The sequence below is a fragment of the Arachis duranensis genome, chromosome 5, assembly GCF_000817695.3.
Source record: "Arachis duranensis cultivar V14167 chromosome 5, aradu.V14167.gnm2.J7QH, whole genome shotgun sequence".
NCBI classification, from domain to species: Eukaryota; Viridiplantae; Streptophyta; class Magnoliopsida; order Fabales; family Fabaceae; genus Arachis; species Arachis duranensis.
In genome coordinates, this window is record NC_029776.3 from 97288343 (window position 1) to 97311429 (window position 23087).

General features: G+C 32.0%; 3 protein-coding genes and 1 long non-coding RNA gene across 8 annotated transcripts in view; 3 read left to right on the forward strand and 1 right to left on the reverse strand.

The window, feature by feature from the left end:
• The window catches only part of LOC127739627 (uncharacterized), a 13381-nt gene extending 9902 nt beyond the window's left edge, over positions 1-3479 (forward strand). Inside the window, exons 2-5 of the mRNA XM_052262128.1 lie at positions 885-1354; positions 2189-2287; positions 2719-2853; positions 3343-3479. Of these exons, the coding sequence (XP_052118088.1) occupies positions 899-1354; positions 2189-2287; positions 2719-2787 (624 nt within the window). The 5' untranslated portion in view covers positions 885-898 and the 3' untranslated portion in view covers positions 2788-2853; positions 3343-3479. The remainder of the gene's footprint in view (positions 1-884; positions 1355-2188; positions 2288-2718; positions 2854-3342) is intronic.
• Position 3480: 1 nt separating this feature from the next.
• On the forward strand, positions 3481-16334 carry LOC107490768 (uncharacterized). Of its 5 annotated transcripts, XM_052262127.1 has the most exons (9): positions 3481-3507; positions 3686-3937; positions 4016-4138; positions 4325-4402; positions 4935-5065; positions 6359-6605; positions 7501-7709; positions 7853-8173; positions 8625-8887. In XM_052262127.1, the coding sequence occupies exons 5-8, from the start codon at positions 4985-4987 to the stop codon at positions 8105-8107; spliced, it is 792 nt and encodes a 263-aa protein (XP_052118087.1). In that variant the 5' UTR covers positions 3481-3507; positions 3686-3937; positions 4016-4138; positions 4325-4402; positions 4935-4984; the 3' UTR covers positions 8108-8173; positions 8625-8887. The 5 variants fall into 5 exon arrangements, 1 of the variants encoding a protein (XP_052118087.1); XR_008009518.1 differs by lacking the exons at positions 7501-7709; positions 7853-8173; positions 8625-8887 and adding exons at positions 14926-15087; positions 15712-16334; XR_008009519.1 differs by lacking the exons at positions 7501-7709; positions 7853-8173; positions 8625-8887 and adding exons at positions 14926-15087; positions 15733-16334.
• LOC107490770 (villin-4-like) lies at positions 8181-10155 on the forward strand. Its single transcript, XM_021143306.2, has 4 exons — positions 8181-8690; positions 8908-9234; positions 9349-9535; positions 9757-10155. The coding sequence occupies exons 2-4, from the start codon at positions 9192-9194 to the stop codon at positions 9797-9799; spliced, it is 273 nt and encodes a 90-aa protein (XP_020998965.1). The 5' UTR covers positions 8181-8690; positions 8908-9191; the 3' UTR covers positions 9800-10155.
• Positions 11639-12750, reverse strand: LOC107490769 (uncharacterized). The gene is made up of 3 exons (XR_001592482.3): positions 12416-12750; positions 12197-12262; positions 11639-12113 (listed from the first exon to the last, which is right to left on the reverse strand). It is a non-coding gene; the product is annotated as an uncharacterized LOC107490769 (long non-coding RNA).
• Positions 16335-23087: the final 6753 nt, after the last annotated feature.

Consider the following 23087-nt stretch of genomic DNA (forward strand, 5'->3'; position numbering starts at 1 on the left):
GGTTTTAAGTAATTAATTAATGAACTTGGTCTAGTGATTAGCTCACTAATTTGCTTAAGCAAGTGTTGGGGATTCGAATCCCCCCTTATTATTATTTGAATTGATTTAGTGTAAATTCTAATAAAAAACCCCGGTGGATGGACGTAGTACGGTTAAGATCGTCCACCTTCCATATTAATTGAAATGTTCTATTTTTAAGAGTTTGGTCTAATTTAAATTATTAATATTTTTATAAAATATATTTTTATATTTATAAATACATATATCTCGTCTACATGGTAATAATTTTTTAAATTATTTATTTTAATAAATAAAATATTTATTTAATTTATTAAAATAAAAAAACCTAATAAATTGTCTTTATGACACACATATAATGTCACACACTCTCTTTTTTTTGTGGGTCCAATGAATTAACAATTGTGTACTCTAATTAATTCTTCCTCATCTAAGAGCCATCAACATAAACTACTAATGCATTGACACCTATCTTTCTACACATGTAGAAATAATTTTCTTTCTACACCATAGAATCCACCAAAAAATAATAATAAATACAAAGCACGTCTCTGTATGCTATGTACTCTTGTAATATGTATGTGAGTGTGAATCTTTATATAATTTCGAGTATGCCCTAGTTTTTACGTTTTCCAACATAATACTTTTATACTTAGACACATTTGGTTTGGATTTCTCTTTTATTTACGTTTTCAGTGTTTTTTTGTGTGTGCAATTTCTTCAATATTTTATTATGTTATTTGCTGGTTTTCTTATTAAGTTGTTACCTTCTCTTTGGTTATCAGCTACTTAGACTCACATGACTTGTATTATGGAACATAGACACACTTAAAAAGATATCGAATGTGTTGTTTTCTCTATGAAAGAATACAGAGTAAACATGGCTAACTTGGAAATAGAAGAGGAGCCAATGCTATCATCAAATGCACAATCATCCCATGAACTCAAGGATTCTAGTTTCCGGAGGATCCTATCAAGGAGACGAAGCGCATCCATGTACATTCCCATGGTGTCTATGGACCCATATTACAACAGAGAACCAAGTCTTGGAGAGCATAGTCGTCGTCAACTTAACAGCGTCAGAACCTTCCCGCCCAAGATTGATGAACTATATGCCACCCTTGGAACCCAAAATATTTTCAAACAGAGTGGAGTTACTGTGACTGAAAACAGTGAAAACAACTGGGACGACAACTATGATTGGGAACATACACCACCCGCAGTGAGCGTTGGGCAACAGGGAATCATTTGTAATAATTATTTTTGTATTAGGGTCGGTACTCATGATAATGCTCACCAAGGAATTCCAAGAACTCCGACTAGATTTGATCAAGAGGTATATACTTGTTTCTTTCTGAAGTAGTTTATTTGTAATCTTTTTCTTTTTTTTCAACATTTATTTCAGAGTTTAATTTTATGTAAAATCTTACCTGTAGTAATTTTTATGTAAAGCTGATAGTTGAAAATTATTAGACGATAATTTAGTTAAACTTATTAAATTTTTTGATAATTTCCAGCTATCAACTTCTTATGAAAATAATTATAGATGAGTTTTTATCTTTATTTTAGTATACTCAGTCTTGATATTTTACACCGTCATTCAATCACATCTTTTTATGATTTTTATAGCTATTTTTATTTATATGATATTATGTAATTAGATGTATGGGTAAAATCGAGTTAAAGCTCACTTTGGTCTTCGAGATTGACAAGTTGCACTGATTTGGTCCCAATCAGTACAATTCGTCAATCTCAAGGATCAAAGGAGAACTTAACTCAGGTAAAATGACTTGACAGAAAACCAAAATTAAATTCCTATTCATATAATCAATTATGATTTTCGCCTCCCGCTATTTTGAATTTCACGGTACCACGATGACATTCATGGTGATGAAGAGGGTTTTGTCAAAAAAGTGTTATCATTCATCTCTTCATGTATTCCTAAAGTTATAAGCCCACACTCAAAACGCGTCAAGCAATGGAATAAGATTATAGCTATCTTTTGCTTGGTGGCAATATTTCTTGATCCATTATTTTTTTTCATACCGTATGTACAAAAGGTATAATTATTTTCCTGTAACTTAATTAGTGCATAATCTTGTAAGTTGCAGTTACTAATTTTTCCGTAATACTCTTGATTTTCTCTATATATTTTCTGTTCATCCTGTAGGATTTCAATTGCATTGTTATCAACTGGATAAGGACAATACCACTTGTTGTACTTAGAAGCTTGAATGATTTAGTGTATTTCTTGAACATACTTCTTCAGGTAATCTCTTAGCAAAACCTTTTTATTAAAAACAAACATTTTGGTATCAAAGGAACAGAGTCTACAAACTCTCTTACATCTATCATATTGTTCATTAGATTAGTACATCATACAACATTCTTAGGGATGATAAATAGGAAAATGCTATAAGGTCTATTATTATCATGATTATAGTAGCTATGAAATTTTGATTGCAATTTAAAAATATAATTCAAATTAAGGTAATTTTTTTTATTTGATAACATTTTGAGAAAAAAGAGACTAAAATAGTAGACACTTCCATTTGTGTTTGAAGTCTTTTTTTTTTTCTTAATTTATTGCATGATAACATAGAAGTTATGAATGCTACCATTGCTGTCATTATAATGAATGTCATGTGTAATAAGGATTTTATTGTGCAATTCTAACTCTATCAAGTTTCATCTTTACAGTTTAGGTTGACTTATGTTTCTGCTAGTACTGGATCAAGGGTGATTGATATAGTTGACCATCCAAAATAGATTGCTATGCATTATTTGCATAGCTATTTTCTTCTTGATTTATTTGTAGTGATTCCTTTGCCTCAGGTAAAATTTTCCTTTCTTTTGACATTTTATTTACAACTGGTTTGAAAAGGTGTAGAAGTTACTTTTTTTTTATCATTGACTTCTCAAAAAATTATTATTTGGTACCATTTTTAAAATTAACTTGTGATTTTCTAAAAATTTATTTAAAGTATTTATGAAAAAAAACTGATTTTTTCTCTTTTAAAAATTATCTATTACTGTAAGTTTAAAATAAGTACTTCTATGACTAAAACTAAACACAAAATAATTTATTTTTAAACTCTTTTTATAAGTTTTTATATTTCAATTTTTTTAAATTTTAATTAAGTTGTTTATCCAAACGACCATTAGTATTTAATATTTTGGATATCCGCAGAAATATAATACCGCTTCTCTTATGTGAATCGTGAGGTTTAAAAATGTGAACATGAATATAGGACTAGTACCTTGAAAAAGATAGAATTTATGATGGATTTATTGTATTGTAATTCTATAATGAAATATGTGCAGATAATAATATTGTTTGTGCTACCAAAGTACTTATTGGGTTCATCAGGAGCAAATCATTCAAAGAATCTTATATCTGCAGTGATCCTTGTGCAATACATTCTCAGATTATTCAGGTTCTTGCCATTGCTAATTGGCCAATCTCCTTGGTATCTCTTTGGACTTCAGGTGAGTCAAAACAAACACAAAAATTAAAGTATCTTTGGAGGAAGCTTAGTTTGATAATTGCTTAAAAGATAGAAACAATTCAATTATTATCTCTATTGTGAAAAAAAAAAGGAATCTAAAAACCCTCTTCAATCATAAAGGAAAACTAATACCTTTTGTTCCCTCATTTTTGTTGCAGAGAGTTAATCAATGTTTGCTAGACGCTTGCCATAATGCTAACATCATTGGTTGCATGAAATATGTGGATTGTGGAAAAGGACATTCCTCTCACCAAACACAAGATTTGTGGACAAACAATGTAAATGCCACATCTTGTTTGAATTCGTTGTCTGGTTCTTTTGATTATGGGATCTATGCCGATGTTGTTCGACTTACTACAGGAAGCAACTTGATCAAAAAATATTTGTATGCACTTTTTTGGGACTTCCAGGTATAGTTCTTCTTCGATTGCTAATATTAATTGTAAGACTTCAATTTTAATATCATTATTCTTTCTTCCTGAATACAGCAAATCAGTACTCTTGCTGGTAATCTAACCCCAAGTGATTTTGAGTTGGAAGTCCTTTTCACAATTGCTTTTTGCGCTTCTCATTGGAAACATACAAAACTTTCTTCAGAGTCTCGGACAAAGGTAAAATTCTGCTCTTTCATTCCATGTCTTCCTTACTTGTTTCATCACAATGTTTCTCTTATTCCTCAACAAGAAAAATATTCAGAGTTCCCCATATACTCTGCTTTCACGTTATTCCTTATAAAATGATTCTTTTTGCTAAATAAAATAATGTGTTTGATGTGTTTTCATTCATTTTATTTACAGAACACTAGAAATGCAACTTAGAAGCCGTGAAGTTGAGCAATGGATGAACCAGTTTCACTTATCAGAAGATCTAAGAAAGTAAGAAGGCACGCAATGAAATTATTTCAACAAAGGCACTTCCACATTGCCAAAAATATATTTGTCAATTGGGTAATTTGGTTCTTTTTTTTTTTTCATTAACCCACTGTTATTTTTTTTCCCCTTTTCCTTTTCTTCTTTTATGCGCAATAAAGATAAGCAATGTGTTATTTCAATGACACAGTCTCAAACTTAACTCAACTACACCAATGTCGTCTATAGGGAATAATGGGAGAGAATCAATTTTTTTTTAGTCAATGTCACTTAATTTTTATAAAATTATTTTATTTATTTTTAAATTATATATCATAAATCATAAACTCTTAATTCTAGATTCTAAATTATTAAATCCTAAAAAATAATTGACTAAAGTTAGCTAAGTGAAATTTGATTCCCTGTCTATAATATTAAATGCTATGAATACATAGTAGTATGCCTTATATTTTTCATTTTTATTTGGGTTGCCTCATGAAAATGTTATGATGAGCATATTATATATAAAGGAGTGAGAGAAAATATTTGTATGATGCAGGAGGATCAGACATGCCGAAAGGTATAATTGGATGGCAACAATAGGGATGAATGCACAAATGCTTATGGAGAATATGCCAGAAAGATCTGCAGAGAGACATAAGACGTCATCTCTTCGAATTTATTAAGAAAGTAAGCACAATCTATAGCATATGACTAGCTATATATATATACATATATTAACACCAATTAACCATCTTTTCACTTCAAGTGCATCATAATTTTGGGGTTTAGATGTTGGATAAACTTTATAATTTCACCCTATGTCGAAAATGATGTATTTGTAGCATATTGTTCAAGTCTTTACTCCTTAGGAGCAGTTTGAAAAGTTTCTTTTGTCATAGAAAAAGTATAGGAAACCAATAATATTGATAAACAATATGAACAATAGATATATCAAATGTTTATTTTATTAGGTGTACGAATGGTTATTCTAATATTAAAATTTAGATAGATAATTTAGAACTGTAGTGTGTTTTTATTTTATTAGTAGTTGTTCATATTGTTCAAAAAAGTTATTAATTACCTAACATTACCCTTCATCGTAACATAACTAGCATCATGTAGGTGGTGGATACTGGATAGGTAAAAAACAATTTGAGAGAATATCAGAAACTAATATAAAAGAAAGAGTGAAAGGTGAGTAGGAGAAATAACTATAGATTAGAGAAGATTAGTAAGGTTGGACATATATATAATATCTTCCATCTTATTATTTATTATAGTTAGTTATGTAATTGCTACTGTTTATATTGTAACAAAATTAATTTGGTACCGAAATGATAAAATATTAAAATTATAAAGTAACGAAAGTGTTTAGCTTATTATAGAAGGGAAGTTCTATGATGCCTAAAAAATTGGAATCTAACTTGTCTAAAAGGTGAGAGAAAAAAATGTAGACTCTATCTTTTGTATTTTATCATGTAGTGTAAAAATTATACATGGTAGACAACACCATTATAGAATTGACTTTGATATCAATTTTTATATATTATACAGAGATAAAAAATAAATATGAATAGGTAGAAGATAAATTGATTTAACAATGTTTTACAACGTTAATTATAAATTTTTAAACCATAACAATTTAACTAAAAATGAAGTGGGACTATATAAATATTTAATAGGGTAATTAACTGTAAAAGTTATTTTGAAGGCATGCCTATTTTATATTTATTATGAAATGAAATATAGTGTTTGTTTGGACACTATTAAATTGATAAAAAAATATTTTTTTTATTGAAAATAAATTTTTTTTAGTGTGTTTAATAAATTTCTGATAATAAAAATAAAAGTATTAGAAAAAAAAATATCTTATGATAATACAACACTAAACACTAGCCCAGTATATTTGAAAAAAAAAAACCCTTAAATTAAAGTTATGTGAGAAAAAGCAAAAAGTTTGAGGATCTATATTTTATGCAGATTCGAATTTTCAGCTTAATGGATGAGCCTATTTTAGATGCCATTTGTGAGAGGCTTAGGCAAAAAGTATACTTCAAAGGAAGTACTATTTTGCATCCTGGTGATTTGGTAGAGAAAATGTTCTTTGTTTTGCGTGGGGAATTGAAGAGCATTGGCGAAGATGGAACTAGAGTTTTTTTAACCGAAAGGGATGCTTGTGGTGAAGAACTTTTAGTATGGTGTCTTGAAAATTCTTCGGTTAGCACAGGTACATGAATATTCAATATTGTGAAAACAACTTCAATTTCTCATTTAAGTATTTGAAATTTTGACTATATTATGTGTATATAAAATCAACTACCAATATAAAATATATATTAAAATGAGTTAAATTACATATATATTTATATACAAATATATAGTAGCTGATTTGATATGTAAATAGCATCTTTGTTTGAATTTAGAAACGTGTAATTTATTTTATTTGTCTTATGATGAACTTATTTTGGAGCTAAGAAGGATCGAATTTTAGATATTGAGATTATAAAAAAATTCTGACATTATGTTATGATTTAAAAAAAAATGTTAAAAACTAATAATAAAAGACATATAAATGATTATATATTTTTTACAATTTAATTTTGGTGTTTGCTACGGTACGATGATAAATTCATACGTACCGATACGTTAAAAATATGGACAAATAGTAACAAGCCACTTGGAATTTATTTTCCACATCAACATTTAATTTTTCTTTTTTAAATATATATTATTTCACCACTTTTACTAATACACCCCTTCAATTAAATAAAAATAAAAATATATTTTTTATTTAATTTTATAAAAAATCTTAAACATCCTTACTTTATTTGATTAGACAAAAATATCCTTTTAAATTAATAAAATTTTAGAATTCAATTAATCCTAATTTTATAGTTTCAATTAATTTAAACAACAAAACAAAAACATATAAAAAAACAAAAATCAATCGTTATTCGTCTTCTCCAATTTCTATAATCATTCGTGCGCCTTTTGAAGCAAAGCAAAGCAAAACATATCAAAAAATTAAAAAATCAATCTGTTCTTCGTCTTTTTCAATTCTCCTAATATCATTAGTGCCCCTCCCCTCTCCTCTGAAACACGCCAAAACGGCAAAATCCTAGCCCTAGGTTCTTTGCCGCCGGCGTCCCCGGACTCAGCGCTTCCGCTTCTTCCTCTTCCCTCTGTCCGGAACCCAGGTAGTTCGGCACATCGTCCCATCCTCGCTGGTTTCTCTGTCCGTGGCTTGGAGCAGCTCGCCATCGGGTCACCGCTTGCCGTCGTCTCTGCTCTCGTCGTCGTGTCGCCGGTTGCCGCCGTGTCTCTGTCGAAGGTTAGTGGCCTTGCTTTTAATTTTGCTTTAGTTGCTGAATGCTCGATTTTTTCTTCTTCCTTTTAATTTCTAAAATTTTTCTTTTCTTTTTTTTTTCATCAGAAAAAAATTGATAAAAAAATTTTAATTTTTTGGTCTCAAAGATCTCTGTAGTGAAGCTAGTGGATCCTGAAGTGAAGGAACGCAACAATGAGGAAGAAGGAGGTGAAGAGTTGTCTGATATATACCACTCACCGCAGTTTTCCAAGCTGAACTACGCGGAGATGATGGAGAAGTTCAAGGTTTGTATATATGCTGATGGAGATCCCAAGACATTTTATCAAACACCTAGGAAGCTCACTGGGAAATACGCCAGTGAGGGATATTTCTTCCAAAACATTCGGGAGAGCAGGTTCTGAACCCTCGATCCGGATCAGGCACACCTCTTCTTCATACCAATCTCCTGTCATAAGATGCGTGGCAAGGTAAATATTTTAAGTATTTTTTTGTTTTTGCAATGTCTTTGGATTATTTTAACTAACTGTATTTACAAGAATGTGTAGCACTTTGTTGGATAGGGGAGCGTTGTTATTTTTTTAAGTGGTGGTTACTATTGAGATCTGAGAAGGTTGTGGCATTTGGTTGATGTCTTAGTGTCAATAGCTGTCTTGTTATGGTAATATGTTAATAATGGTAATGAATGGTTTTTTAAGGATTAATTTGTGAATAAGGAATGAGGATACGGCAAAGTGTTTGAACTTTGTTTCGGATATGCGGTATTAGCACCGTTCTTCACTTGTTTCTTCAAATGGGAGGCTGCAAAAGCTGCAATAAGTTTCTCAGTATAATAGCTTAAATTATATTATTTTATATCATTTTGAATTTTTGTTTGTTGATCATCCACCCCTCCCCCCAAACCCTACTTTTTCTTGGCAGATGCTTGGAAATTCATTTCAAAGGAAGCCTACAATCTTGAGAAATGGGGGTACTCCACCAGTGGTTGTAAGGCATCTTTTCTTTGCTTCCCTGACAGTTCTTGAATTATAGTTCTCTGAAGATTCACTTTTCATTTTCATTTTCCTCACATAATTCTAGTGTACTTCATCTACTAATCTGCTCTACATTATTGCATAGTAGTGAAAGCATTGACCTTCATATTTATATTTTGTTTCCATTTTCATTTATCCTTTTGGTTGTTGAATATTTAACACGTTAACAGAAACCAAAACGAAGACCATCTTTACAATATGGTGATAAGTGCCACCGTTCCTCGCGCAGCATGTCTGTTAGTCCTACTCCTGAACGTGTTCGTGTCAGGGGCGGTCGCCAGCATTTAACACCATAGCATCCACTTTTGAGAAGCCTAAAGATAGGAACCTTTCAACCCCACCTCCAATTGTGAGAAAAGTGTATCCAAAATCAGGGACAGCAAACTTGAATACTCTTTCTCTTGGTCTTGGATCTAAGTTTTCAGCCATAGCTCGGCTTACTTCTAGTTTTGAAATGCCTTCAGCACGGGAAAAGTTGATACCTCAGTCGCTTAGAGGTATGAAATAATAAACTTGATGAGTTTCCTCCTCCATTGATATTTGATTTCAGTAATAGATTTTGCTTTAATGTAATATTCTTCATCTGTTTCTTGCGTTGTTATGGTGTAAAGTGACTTCCAATACACTCAAATCAAACCCAAAAAGAAGTGATAGTGAGGATTCTATGAGCAGCGGATTAGAATCTCTTACAGAGGAAGATGCAAAAGAAGGTGAAGCTGACGACGATGAAGGACTCCCAGTTTATCCGTATGGTAGCGTTAACACAGCTTCTAGCAATCCAGTACCAGACAACGAGAGGTATAAGCTTTTTCTTAAGGTGATTCAAAGATGATAGCTAAGATGTTACACATATTATATTAAGCAGTTTAGTCAAATATATTAAACCATCTAACAGTTCTCAACTATCATCTTCCTATAAAATCACCTTCATCTTAGTCACCTTTTCTTAATACCTTCAAAACTGTATTTATAAGATTTATTCATTTTGGTTCTTACTTGTTTGAGCTACATGCATGCAGGCTTATCTGTCAGCAACAGAGTTCAAAGAAAAACTTGGCATGACGAAGACTGAATCTTACAAGTTGCCGAAATGGAAACAAAACAAACTCAAAGTGACCGTTCAATTGTTCTGAGGTTTACATTATACTTTGCCTCGTGTTGATTCAATGCAGTTCAAGTTGCAAGTAGAAGGAAACTTTGCCTGTCACTGTCTACATATTTTTTAACTTCCACATTGTTGTCTTTGCTCTTTTTCTTATACACCTCAGATATGCTATCTATTCTGTAGTGATAAACTGGCATGGATTGAAAGGGACAGCATCAGTGTTTTTTAACATAGCTGCTTCTGCTCCTCCCAAGATGGATTTCATGATGTAGAGAGAAACTGGAGATTTTCCACCATTCTCCACCTTTATTTGTAGTGGTTTCATGATGTGCAGAGTTTTTTTTCTTTGTTGAGAACTACTTGAGGTTGCCTTTATTGAGTTCTCTCTAATCATTCTTTCATTCATTATTAATTTTGGTGAAGCAATTTTGAGCTTGCAATTTGATAATATCTTAGGTTGTATTGATAATTGAGGATAACATTTGTACAGCAGAGTGTATAAACCACTCAAGTTATTTTTTTTGCAAATAAAAGTATCATCTTTTTCTCTTCTTATTCTTGTTTATGGCAACTTTTTCTTGCTTTTGTTGATCTTCAACTCTACAAATTAAGTTTAGAAGAAAAGCATCTTAAAGTTCACAGCGTCCTAAAAAATAGCATATATTTAATTATTTATTTATTTATTAAAAAGATAATTAAAACATAAATTAATACGAAGAATAAACACAGATAATTAGAAAAAATTTTGATTTCAAAATATTGATAGACTACTGAAAGAAAATCTTGGAACAACGATTAATCGTCTTTGTAATCTCAAAGTCTCTATAATTTCAAAATTACGATTTCAAGCCATAAAATTAACTACGGTCTCAAATTCTGAGTTAATGCAGAATGCTATGTTTATAGACTACTGGTCTACTATAAGAATATCATTTATTAAAAGTAACATATTTCTCGCTAAATATTAAAATTACTGTGTCCATATCTTTAGTTTTCCAATTCCAAGACAAAGTCACCATTTTGAAGTTCTTCTCCATTGGAACCAGTTCCTTCAATATCACCTTTCCCCTCATTATATCTACTACCATTCACATGCACCACATTCTTCTCCTGCTTGAGTTTCCAACTTAGTTTTAACACAATACAATTTTAGTATGCTCATCAAGATTTTCAACATAGTTTTAACAAAACCTCAGATGTCCATGATGGAGGAAGTGGCTTCAAGGGTATAAGGGACTTCAAAAACACCACGAATGAGAAACAATATGTTAAGTAAAGTAGCATTAGAACACAGGGTATCCTTCACAGTTCAAGTTTCAGTTTGGTATATCCCATCTATCTATCTATCTATCTATCTATCTGTCTATCTATCTATCTATCTATCTATGTTACTTATAACAAAATTTTCAGCCAAATTTTAATAAAGTTTTAACACATTCTTAATAAAGAGTAACAAAATTTTCCAAATCTTTCTGATGTTAAGCATATTAGAAAAAGAAACCTAACTTTTAGGAGCCAGAAACAAAATCATGAAATTTAAACATGATCAAATTTAGACCAAAACCATAATCAGAAAAATCAATGTCTAATCTTATTATCTCAAACGCGACGAAAGAAGCATAGGCCTCACCATTCGCGCGCCTCCTCCCGCGACCTCCACCCCTTCCTTCCCCTTCGCAGTGCATTCTTTCAATAAAAAATAAATAGTCAACAAATGAGATGCAATAACTTTCTTTCATTCATGTGCTATTTTTACACTTTCAAAGGAATGATACAAGGAAGAAACCAAAATGGACAATCTTCAAAATGAAAAGAAAGAGCCTTCTGTACAAAATTTGTCTCAATTAATCTATGTCAGTCTCTATGATTTACAAAAACTCAAAGTATTTATTTTCCTATAACTTTAAGCAATCAATTTTTGGGAAGCAGCCAGTTCAACTGTTAAGATGAAAGATGATTTGCATCAGCTTCAGCAACTTTCTGCTGATGAGCAGACTAATACCCTCCTCGGATTCTTGTCCCTCTCGTCCGAACATTTGGTTCAGTAATATTTCCGGAACACCAACACCATCATGTGTTATGCAGCAAAGATATAGAATGGCAAAGACTACCAAGAAATGGCTACAGTCATGTCATCCTCTGCCAACTACCAATTTAGAACTGAGAAGATCACAATATGGAACAGGTTTTTTGACCCTTTCTCTTCTTTTTCTTCTGCTTTGGAGGCTGGAGAACTACTTTGATGGCCACATCAAAAACAGCCTTCACATTCTGTATTCAAAGGCAGATATCATTAGGGACGTGATATTATCTAACCTTTGGAACTTTTATAGATGCAGAGAACATATATGTACCTGCTGTGTTTTTGAACTACATTCGATGTAAACTGGAGCACCGATAAGTTTTCTCAGTTCCTCACCCTTCAACAAAGAGAGAAAATCAGATCACTAATGTATAAATTAAGCAGATGGTCTCTCTTATGAACACCAACTGAAGGCTAAAAGACAATGAAATAAGACACAAAGCGATAGCAATGGATATTGGTAATGGAAGCAATGAAAGCTAGGAAGTACCTGCACTGTGGTGATAGGCGCTGCACCAGGATGATCTAGAAAAAACTGCTTATCATCCCGAAGATGTACACAAGTCGCATACTGGTTGTCAAGAAATGCCCAAGCAAGTTAATAATGACATCTTTACAATGAAAGCATTAAATACATATAATTAAGTTAGCACGATATATGAGAGAAGACAAATTCCAAAAGAAACTATATGAAAAATTGAGACCAGAGACAAAATTTTCAGAATAGAAATTCTACTTTTGTTATTGACTATCAGAAATGGAAATTCTAACGAGTCAATAAGAAAAGAACTTATGGAAACACCAGCTCCACCATGGCAAATTACTCATGTTAGGTAGTAGCAAACTTCTGTCACTTTAAACTTCCTAATACTCTTCATAAATCAAGGTTTTTTCAAGATTTATCAACAGCCATTTAGTTTTTAAAACAATCATTACATTAGCCTTTTAGTTAAACAAGGAGGTAAAGGGAAAAATTAAGAAAGCATTCCATGAAATGGTTTGGTATATCTGAATCAATTCTTGATTAAAGTCAGGAATTAGGTAACCTTCGAGGATGAACTTCCTTCTCTAAACCACTACTGAATAACAAGCAATCAAAGGGAAAAAAATAACAGCAATGACATTGGAATACAGAATCTATTCCCCAACTTTCTAATAATGAAAGAAACACAGTATGAATAAAAGACAGCAATTAGTATGATAATAAGATGAAACTTCACAGGATCACGGAACTACTATCATGCTGAAGGTTATCAGGTAGATAACAAGGGCATCAAACATCAAGAAGGTAAAGAAAGAACAAGAATCTAACCAAGTTTTGTTCCTATGGATAAGTGAATAAGAGAATAAAATGAAAACTGAAATCTAAGATACATGGTCACGGGTTCAGCTCAACTATGAAAAGTGAGAGACAGTGTATTTCATTTTGGGGGAGAACAAAAGCATCTATAGATAGTTTATTCATAGTAAAGTCATCCATAGATAGTTCAAATTAGCTACATTATTATTTAAATAAACCAAAATTGTTTGACAATGAAGGCTACCTAATTCAATTAGCAGGATTCACAGTCAAATCACAAACACAAAGGAAGAAAATCCATAGAAATTCCCTATAAATAAACCCACATATAAAAAGGTACAAGTGAAAGACAAAAGGTTTATCACAAAACTCATGTAAGTTGCTGCTACCATTATACTAATAAACTTCATACCAACTAACTGATTTCCTTCTGTTACTCAATCATAAACTAACAAAATTATTTATTAGGATTATACCCTATATCCAAAAGTAAACTCATAAACTGTTTATGAGTATGACTATGATATGCCAAATACTGTCTTCTTTGTCTGTAGCTAATTGCTTCTAGTGATAGCATTCTAACATATCTACAAATCATAATACCAAAATACATGATGAACAATTTCATTTTTATTTCAAAACTGCAAATTTCCATCGTATCTTAATTTCATGAACTTCCATGACCACTCTTCGTCCATCAAGACATCACAATCTTAGACAGAAACAAAAAGAAAAATATAATCCTACACAAATTATGCTAGATAACCATAAGACACAAGCTATATTAGTTATCAGAAACAAATCAAAATAGAAGAAGAAAAAAATAAGAAATTACCTAGTTCATTACCACTACTGCTGTTGTTGGTTTTGTGGGTTCGGTGGAGGAGGCATGCCTGGGCGAGGAGGTCCGAACACCGGAATGCCGCTGCCAGGTGGAGGAGGCATCCCAGGATGAGGCGGAGACGGGGCGGGAATCCTCGGCCTTGGCGGAGCAGGAGGCCCTCTCACCATCTGACCAGGTGGTGGAGGACCCATAGGCTGCTGCCCAAACTGTGGCGGAACAGGGAAAGGCTGTGGAGGCCCACCACCGGGCCTGGGTGGTGCAAATTGCCCAGGCGGCATCGGAGGTGGCGGGCCTCGTGCCATTGGCGGTGAACCCTGACCAGGAGAGACAGATGAGAGAGATCGAGGAGCAGAGAGAGACAGAGAGAGAGGATAGGAAGAGGAGAGAAGATAAGGAAGACTGAAACCTTCATAGCTGAACGAGGAGGTTTCTGAAGACATATGAAGAACAATTTTAATTTTTTGTTTTTTTAATATATTTAATATAGATGAAAAGAATAATTTTAATTTTTTTATTTTTTTAATGTGTTTTTGTTTTGTTGTTTCAATTATTTGAAATTATAAAATTAAGATTAATTAAATTTTAAAATTTAATTAATTTAAAAGGGTATTTTTGTCTAATAAAATAAAGAAAGGATGTTTAAGTCTTTTCATTAAAATTAAATAAAATTTATTTTTTATTTTTATTTAATTAAAAGGGTGTTTTAGTAAAAATGGTGATATATTATATATTTAAAAAAGAAAAAATTAAATGCTGACGTGAAAAATAAATTCCACATAGCTTATTGTTATTTGTCCATATTTTAAACGTATCGGTACGTATTAATTTATCATCGTACCGTAGCAATCACCTGCAGATGGTAAAAAGGCATGGTTCCTGGACCAAGGTTACTTAGCAGAAGGACAGTAACGTGTTTAACGAATGTGGAGGTATATTCAATTGGAGCTGCTGACCTAGAAGCAATTACAATCCGTTTCACAAGATTCTTGCGAAATCCACTTGTTCAAAGAGCATTGAGGTCCTTAAATTATCTTCTTATATTTCAATATTTTGCAGTTGATTCGGTGTGAGCCTCATCGGTTTTTTTTCTTTTTCATGTCCACACCCTACAACTAGAACACTACTATTAGGCATTAGCTTAGTATGCTCCTCATGAATGAATGAAAAATACTTAACCATAAGGATATTATAATTAACCTCATAGCTTCGTTACTGAAATATCTTTAGTTCTCGTTATTTTAACTTCTCTTTTTTAAACTGAGATAAACAATTAAAATCGTCTTTAATTTTTTTAAATACATAATTATTTAAATATTTTTACAAAATTTTAAGTTAAATACATAAATAATTTGTCAGATATAAAAATTATTTATTACTTATAAAAAAATATTATTTTTATTGCATTTTATAATATTTTTATGGTTATTAAAAGTGACGGATATTTTTTATCAACATATTAAAATATCGGAGATAATTTTAATAGTTTATGTTTATGAATAGTGTAGATGAGTCCACCTTAGAGAGTTAAATAAATTCGCCGTCTGTAAAAAATATTATTCCGTTACATTCATGTGATTTTCACTAGTATATTATTTTGAAATGCAGTATTACTGATGTAATCTCTGATAATTGTGATATTTAGGTTTGAATCACCTTATTTGAGATCCGTTGCAGCAACACGGATTCAAGTTGCATGGAGAAGATACTGGAAAAGACAACTAATACGTGCTCTCTCACAAGAAAATTACTATTAGGGATTATAGGCTACAAATACTATAAAGAGGGTTGAACTCATGATCACATCCAATTTCCAAGTTAAGTAGTGGAAATTAACTAGGAAGAATACTCAATTTTTTGTTGCATTGCTCAATTCTACCTTTCTAATTGTTCAATGTTATAATATTGAATTCAAGATAAATTTTATTTCAAGCCGAAATGTGGGTATCATATCATGAGGATTGAGGCTACTCTGGCAAAGGTATAAAATTACATGTCACTTGGCTTTTCCAAAAGTATGAAGAATTCAATATTGCGATAATAGAAAGGAAAGTGTCGTGTATTAATATAAATAGCAATGATGTTGAACTAATGGATTAATCGATATTAATCCAATTCTTAGTATTTGTACACAAAAATATTATTACAGATATGGAAACAGTTCTAAAACTAGCACGAGTACTCGAGTAGCATCCCAACAGGTATGATGGGCCACTTTGATCAAATTATTTTTCTATTAATATAATTGTTAAATCTAATTTAGAATTATATATATGTGTACACAAGTATCTAAAAAGTTGGTGACGCTTAGACATGTGGATTATCAATTTTGGAGAGATTAACAACTCTATTATGATAAAAATAATCATAAATTCTTTTTGATTGGCTAAACTAAGAACGTAAACTAGACGTATTATTCTTAGGAGAGCCTAAAAAATTAAGCATAAAACTTATATTATATCCATATCAACTTCACTTTATAATCAAAAGAGTACAAATGTATATTTATAGGAGTAGGGAAGAAAAAACTTTTATGATTTAGACGATATAAGATTAATATATAAAACAAAGTTTACCATCTTGAAAAATATGACTTATATTTTCTTATTATAATTACTAATATATACTTAATCTATTAACTCTATTTACTCTCACGTCAGTTGGCTAAATCATGATTTGTGATTGAATATAGAGATTTTCTATTTGACTTCTCTCAATGAATATTTAATTTCTACAATTTTATCTAAAAATTAATGCATGTAAAAAATTAATGTTTAATTCACTTTATTCTTGTTTGTGAAATGTGTACATATAATGATACTTTGTTAAATTCATATCTACATTAGTAAGTTTTCAAGTATTTTATAGTTCTTTGTTTAGAAATTATCTCAAAACTCTTTTCTAAATCTTTTCTATACATCAGAAGTTGACAAGTTATTTTACAAAAATTAGTAATTAGATGATAAACGAGTAAATGGTCAAATTCGTTCTTGAAAAATTATTCGTTCTCTAAATTAGTTTTCAAAAGATTTTTTTTAATCAAATTCATTCTTAAAAAATTTTAAATTAATCGCATTAGTCTTTTTGTCATTTTCTTTGTGGACAGTGCCAAAATTTGTTAATGTGGATCGTTAAGTGATACTACAACACATACATAGGAGTTTTAATTGACTATTAGTATGATAAGTTTATGAAATTAGATCAAATCAAAACTTAATTGAGGAAAGAACTTAAAGTAACATTGGAATTTTTCAATTTGGAGTTGATTTGATCTAACTTCATAAACTTATTATGTTAACCGCCAATCAAGACTACTAGATGTGTGTTATGGTGTCACTTAATGTGTCACATCAATATATTTTAACGCTGTTAGTAACGGAAGTGACAAAAGGACTAAAATGACTAACTTAAAATCTTTGAAGGACGAATTTGATTAAAAAAAATTTTTGGAGACTAATTTAGAGAATAAGTAATCTTTCGGAGATTAATTTGACTATTTACTCAAAATGTTATGCTAGTATGATGCTAAGTTTGGTAATTATTAATTATATTAGTTAGAATTGGAAGGAAAGTTAGTTAGAAGGGTTGTTATTACTTAACAGACCGAACCCTCTATAAATACTCTTGTTTCTTTTTCTTCATTGATCAATATATCATAATACATTCAGTCACAAATCACTTTTTGTTTTTCTCCAAGAATCTTCTCTTTTCTTTCTTCTGTCAGTTTCAACCTCCAAGTATCATTTACCAATTATTAGTGACAAGCTTGATGATAACAATTATAACACTTGGCGCAAATCTGCTTTAATCACGGTTCTATCTCAAGATCATTTTCTAAAAGAAAAAGTTCCAGCTTGTTTTGCTAATGAAGTTGGGAAACTCTCGAAAACACAATCAGAAACATATAACGAGTGGCTCTTAAAGGATCTTTTTCATCAGACATGGATAATGGATTCATGCTTCTATGACTCCTAATTTTAAGAACAAGGTGTTCCACTGTAACTTTTTTTTTTATAAAATTTGGGACAAATTGTATGAGTATTTTATAGTTTCTTCAAAAGCAAGAATTCAGAGTTTAACAGGTCAGCTTAGGTCTATTAAGAAAGTGGTTAAGTATTTGACCAATATTCGACACTTGATGGATTCCATCATTGATCTTAATTGTCATTATCCTAAAGATGATCATATTCAAGTAATCCGTGATGGACTTAATGAAGACTACAAGAATGGAACCTAGAGCTTTGACATCTCATCTTGATCTTGTAAATAGGTCTTTGCCATCAATAGGGATCCCTCATGTCGTATCTTTAAGTACAAGGCACAATTGATTTTATCAAACATTCGGTCCAGTTGTCAAGCCACAAACCATAGGGATTATCCTCACTGTTTCTCTCTCCAAATGTTGGAAGCTACAACAGTTTGACTTTGATAATGCATTTCTAAATGGAATGCTTCAAGAAGATGTTTATATAGAACAACCTCAGGGTTTTGTTTCTTCAAATCCTGCCACAGTGTGTCATTTGAATAAAGTAATTTATGGACTTAAACAAGCACCAAGGGCATGCTTCAACACTCTAAGCAACACTCTCAAACAGTTTGGCTTCTATACAGCTAAGTCAGATACTTCTTTGTTCATTAGATGCAATAATGATTCTGTGATATATTTACTTGTATATGTGGATGATATTCTCGTTACTGGTAATAATTCTTAAGAAATTGACAAACTTATTGAACAACTACATACTATATTTTCATTAAAAGATCATGGCCAATTTAACTTTTTCTTCGGATTGCAAGTTACTCATCAATCTGATGGTAACATTATGTTGTCACAACAGCAATATGCCTCTGAACTACTAAAAAAAAAAACAAAAATATGCATAACTCTAAACCTGTCCCTACACCTCCATGGTTGCTAATTTAAAATTATATACTAATGACTCTGAGCCCTTTGACCATCCTAAGCTCTACAGGTCCACAGTAGGAGCATTACAATATCTAACTCTAACCAGACTGGATCTCACCTTTACTGTCAACAAAGTTTGTCAATTTATGCACAATCCAACATTAAATCATTGGAAGGCAGTGAAAAGGCTTCTCAAATATCTTCAAGTAATTCAACATGTTGGATTGCTCTTTAAACCTTGTACTGATTTTTGAATTTATGCCTTCTCTGATGTAGATTGGGAAGTAAGCCTTGATGCTAGAAGATCTATGATTGGATATTGTGTTTTCTTAGGAACCAATTTAATAGCATAAAAGTGTAATAAACAACCATTTTGATAGTAATGCTAGAACTTAAGAAGTGGGTGGGGTTGAATCAAGTTAACTTTAAAATTGAAGTTTTTTTGCTTTGTTTTTACAGAAGCAGATTATGCAAGAGATTTTTTGCATTTTGTCTCTAAAACCAAAACACAACAGAGCAAGGAAAAGAGAATCAGACAAGCATGTATCCTGATTTAGTTTTCTTGTGCAATTAAATCTACATCCAGTTTCTATCACAACTATAGTGAAATTTTTACTATAATCAAACAGATTACATACACTAATACTAATGAATTTCACCATAATTTATCTAGTATCAACTACCAAACTTCTAACCAAGCCTAGTCTCTACCAAGTGTTGTTTCAACTTGGCAAAGGAGAACCCAACTAGTTCAACAGCCACCAAAAGCTATCCCAACTTGGCAAAGGGAACTAATCTTAGTTCATCACTAACCAAATACAAAAAAAAAATTCTTTTGGCTTTTTCAATGTATCTCTCTTGCCTCTTTTTTCTCATGACTTTTTCATTTTTTATCTCACCATGATTTATCTTTTTCTCAAATACAGAAAGATTAACATCAAATAACCATAACAAAAAAATCTAAATGAAACTCAAGAAGAAGAAAAATAATTCTGCATGTATGACATGATGCTCAGAATTTTTTTTTACTCTATTTTACTTTCCTTCAAATGCTGTTGTTAGACCAGCTATAGAGTGTGAGGCTGGCTCTTCAATTTTGCTTCACCGCCTCTGTATTTTTCTCGAGCATTGAACTAGTTGAAGTCTTCTCCTTCTTTCAAGAAATCAGAACAAAAAATCAGAGATTCATAACAGAGTTAAGCAGCGTAGAAGAGAGATGAGCAGCAACAGTTTTATTGATATGAGTTTCTCAATGTATTTTCCAAATCCAAATTCTTAATCTTGTGCTTTGACCCCAAGTTTCAATATCAGCCTTGATTCACAGCAGAAGAAAGTAGCCTCCATTTTCTTCTTATTACCCGAAATGCATGTGCAAAGGGAAGGTGGATTCAACAAGCAATTGACTAGCATAATAATGGAAACCTTTACCTCTTACCCGGAGCAAGTGGATAACGCCATTGCATTTTACTCGGAGCAGGTGGACAACCCCACTGCCTCTTACCCAATCACATATATCTCATTTAATTGCAATTCATCATTACTTTCATCATCCTTATCCATCTTTTCTCATTCAACATTACCAACACCTCATAAGTTCAGTTATCACTTTGCAAAATCCTTCCTAATATCCCTAAACTTATTTAACATACTCACCCTCGTTCTAAGACTTAAAAGCTCGCTAACAAATCTTAAACAAGTGTTAAAGAGGTTTGGAAAGCTAGTGAGTACGTTTAAAACTCAAAATATCATTTTTCCAAAACAGAGTGGTCATGCGTACGCATGCTACCCCATGCGTATGCACGGGTGTGACCCTGACAAACTCACGTATACGAGTACCTCACGCGTACGTGGGTACTCAAAACAGAGAGGGTGCCTCACGTACGCGTGAACATCGTATGCATGATTATAAAATTTGGCAAAATTGTATATGCATCCGCCTCATGTGTACGCGAGTGTATGAAACAGAGAGGATTCTCGCGTATGCACGCATGCGTCCGCGTACGCATGCCTTGCATTTTTCAAAAAAGCTGCTAAGTTCCAGAAAACCAGTTTTTCACCTCCAACTTCGAACGCGCATGAATTTTTCGTTAGAAATCGTTTTTAATTCGTTCTTCGAATGTTGTAAACTTCATAAATCCAATTTTTATTCAAAACAAATTTTATAAAGTTTAGGGTCTGGAAACCACATTATGGCTTGCCAAATTTGATCAAAAATCAGCTTTTACCAATTTCACATAATTTCTAACTTTTCAAATTTCTCAATTTTAAACTAGTGGTTCACAGTCCCAAAACAGCCCCAAAACTCCATTCAACACCTTCCATTCATTTTTTAACATTCCACTACCCAATTCATTTAATTATTCAGCAATTCCATATTTATATACTTAATAATTCCTCAACCAAAAATCAACAACAACTATTATTATTTGTAAATCACAATATCATAATCCACTACATGCAAACTCATATACTCATCAAAATCATAATTTAACACATACCAACTCATCCACCACTTCATACACAAGTCATATATCATATACATATTTCATTCAATTCATTCCTATCTTATAGTCTTTTAGTTTAAGTTTTCACGTGACATTAAACATTAACTACGAGAAACTAGAACCATACCTTAGTCGATTCCTCCCTAGTCAAAACACCTCAAATTGCCTTAATTTACAAGCTCCAAGTCTCCACCAAATACATTTCCAGCTCCCAATACTCAAACTCAAGCTTCCAACTTCATCAATTTGGTTTTAATTCACATTTATACCACCTTATTTTGCATTATTACATACACATTCACAAATTTAATACCTAACCTTATATAATTAAAGAATTCACTAGGGTTCAAGGGTTCCTTACTATTCCCACGGATGATTTGGGTGAAACCCAACAATCATCCGTCGCTAGAGTTCACCTAAGTCATAAAAAACACCAAAACCCTCAACATCCAAAATCCAAAATTATGAAGTGAAGAGGGATGAGAATTGGGCATGAAATGTGATGAGTTTGGAAAACTTTAATTTAATTTTTGATGATGAACAAACATTATTAAAATATTTAATTGCAAAATTATTAATTTAATTTTCATTTAACATATGTTAATTAATGATTTTGTGATGTAGGATTTTTAATTGGGCCGAACAAAAATAAAAGAAATGTTGCAAAGCCCAAATGTAAATTTTGTTCAGCCTTGATTTCAAAGATCATAATCAACAAAGTGTGGCTGAATTATTATTCTTGTTATTGGGCCAAAATGAAATCTATTGCTACCAAGCCCTACATTAGTGAATGTTTCCATGCTTTATTCGAATCCATGAAGCAAATAAAAAGCCTCAATGCTTCCAACGGATTCTATTTCACTCTTTGGAAGGATTTGAAATTTAATTCACTAGTATGGGGAACATGAGAGAGAAAGTGTGATTGACATGATGGTGATCATAATGCTACATGCCACTCTAAACTAGGGAAGTTGGACTTTAATTTCACTTTGTTATTACCCATTAGCTTGTGTTCAATCTTCTCTCTCCTCTCTCTCATCTTTGCTTCTCTTCTTCGGTTATTACACAGGAAACCATGGAAGCTACACTAAGCTACCAAAAAGAAAAAGAAGAAGTTGCATGCATCAAGGCCATCAAGTTAATGATGGCAAAAAAAAGAAAACCAAAAGTATGTTGTGGCTGAGATTATCACCAAATGTGGTAAGATTTGGTGAGGTAATCTCAGATCCTTCATACTCAAAAAGAAGGATGAAGATTCGGCCAGCAAGGGAGATTCTTGGAGGCATGACTTGTCTTTGATTCTGCTCAACCACCACAGGGAGTAGCTAGAGTGGCGAAGTGATGGTAGAGGCAGAGATTGAAGCAGATGAAGTCATCATCATCATGAAGCATCAAGGGCCAGAAATCCATCTTAGAGAGGAAGCCAAGGATGGAGAGCTCGGATTGATGAAGAGTGATGATCAAGAAAGGACTAGAGGTAATTGCATGTTGGGTTTTGCATGGTTATCTCTTCTCTCTCTATGTGGCCGAACCGGTTCTGTTTCTTGAAGGAGGAAAAAGTTGGTTTGGGTGTTGGCTTCATGTGTGGAGGCTTCCCTCTTCTTTAAAAAG

Excerpts from the sequence above, each read along its gene's own strand:
- LOC107490768 (XM_052262127.1), top strand. The coding sequence starts at position 4,985 with ATGCACAAATGCTTATGGAGAATATGCCAGAAAGATCTGCAGAGAGAC. Across the intron at positions 5,066-6,358 it reads TCTTCGAATTTATTAAGAAA|ATTCGAATTTTCAGCTTAAT; the intron begins GTAAGCACAATC and ends TATTTTATGCAG. Across the intron at positions 7,710-7,852 it reads CCGCCGTGTCTCTGTCGAAG|ATCTCTGTAGTGAAGCTAGT; the intron begins GTTAGTGGCCTT and ends TTGGTCTCAAAG.
- LOC107490770 (XM_021143306.2), top strand. The coding sequence starts at position 9,192 with ATGCCTTCAGCACGGGAAAAGTTGATACCTCAGTCGCTTAGAG. Across the intron at positions 9,235-9,348 it reads GATACCTCAGTCGCTTAGAG|TGACTTCCAATACACTCAAA; the intron begins GTATGAAATAAT and ends TATGGTGTAAAG. Across the intron at positions 9,536-9,756 it reads CCAGTACCAGACAACGAGAG|GCTTATCTGTCAGCAACAGA; the intron begins GTATAAGCTTTT and ends ACATGCATGCAG.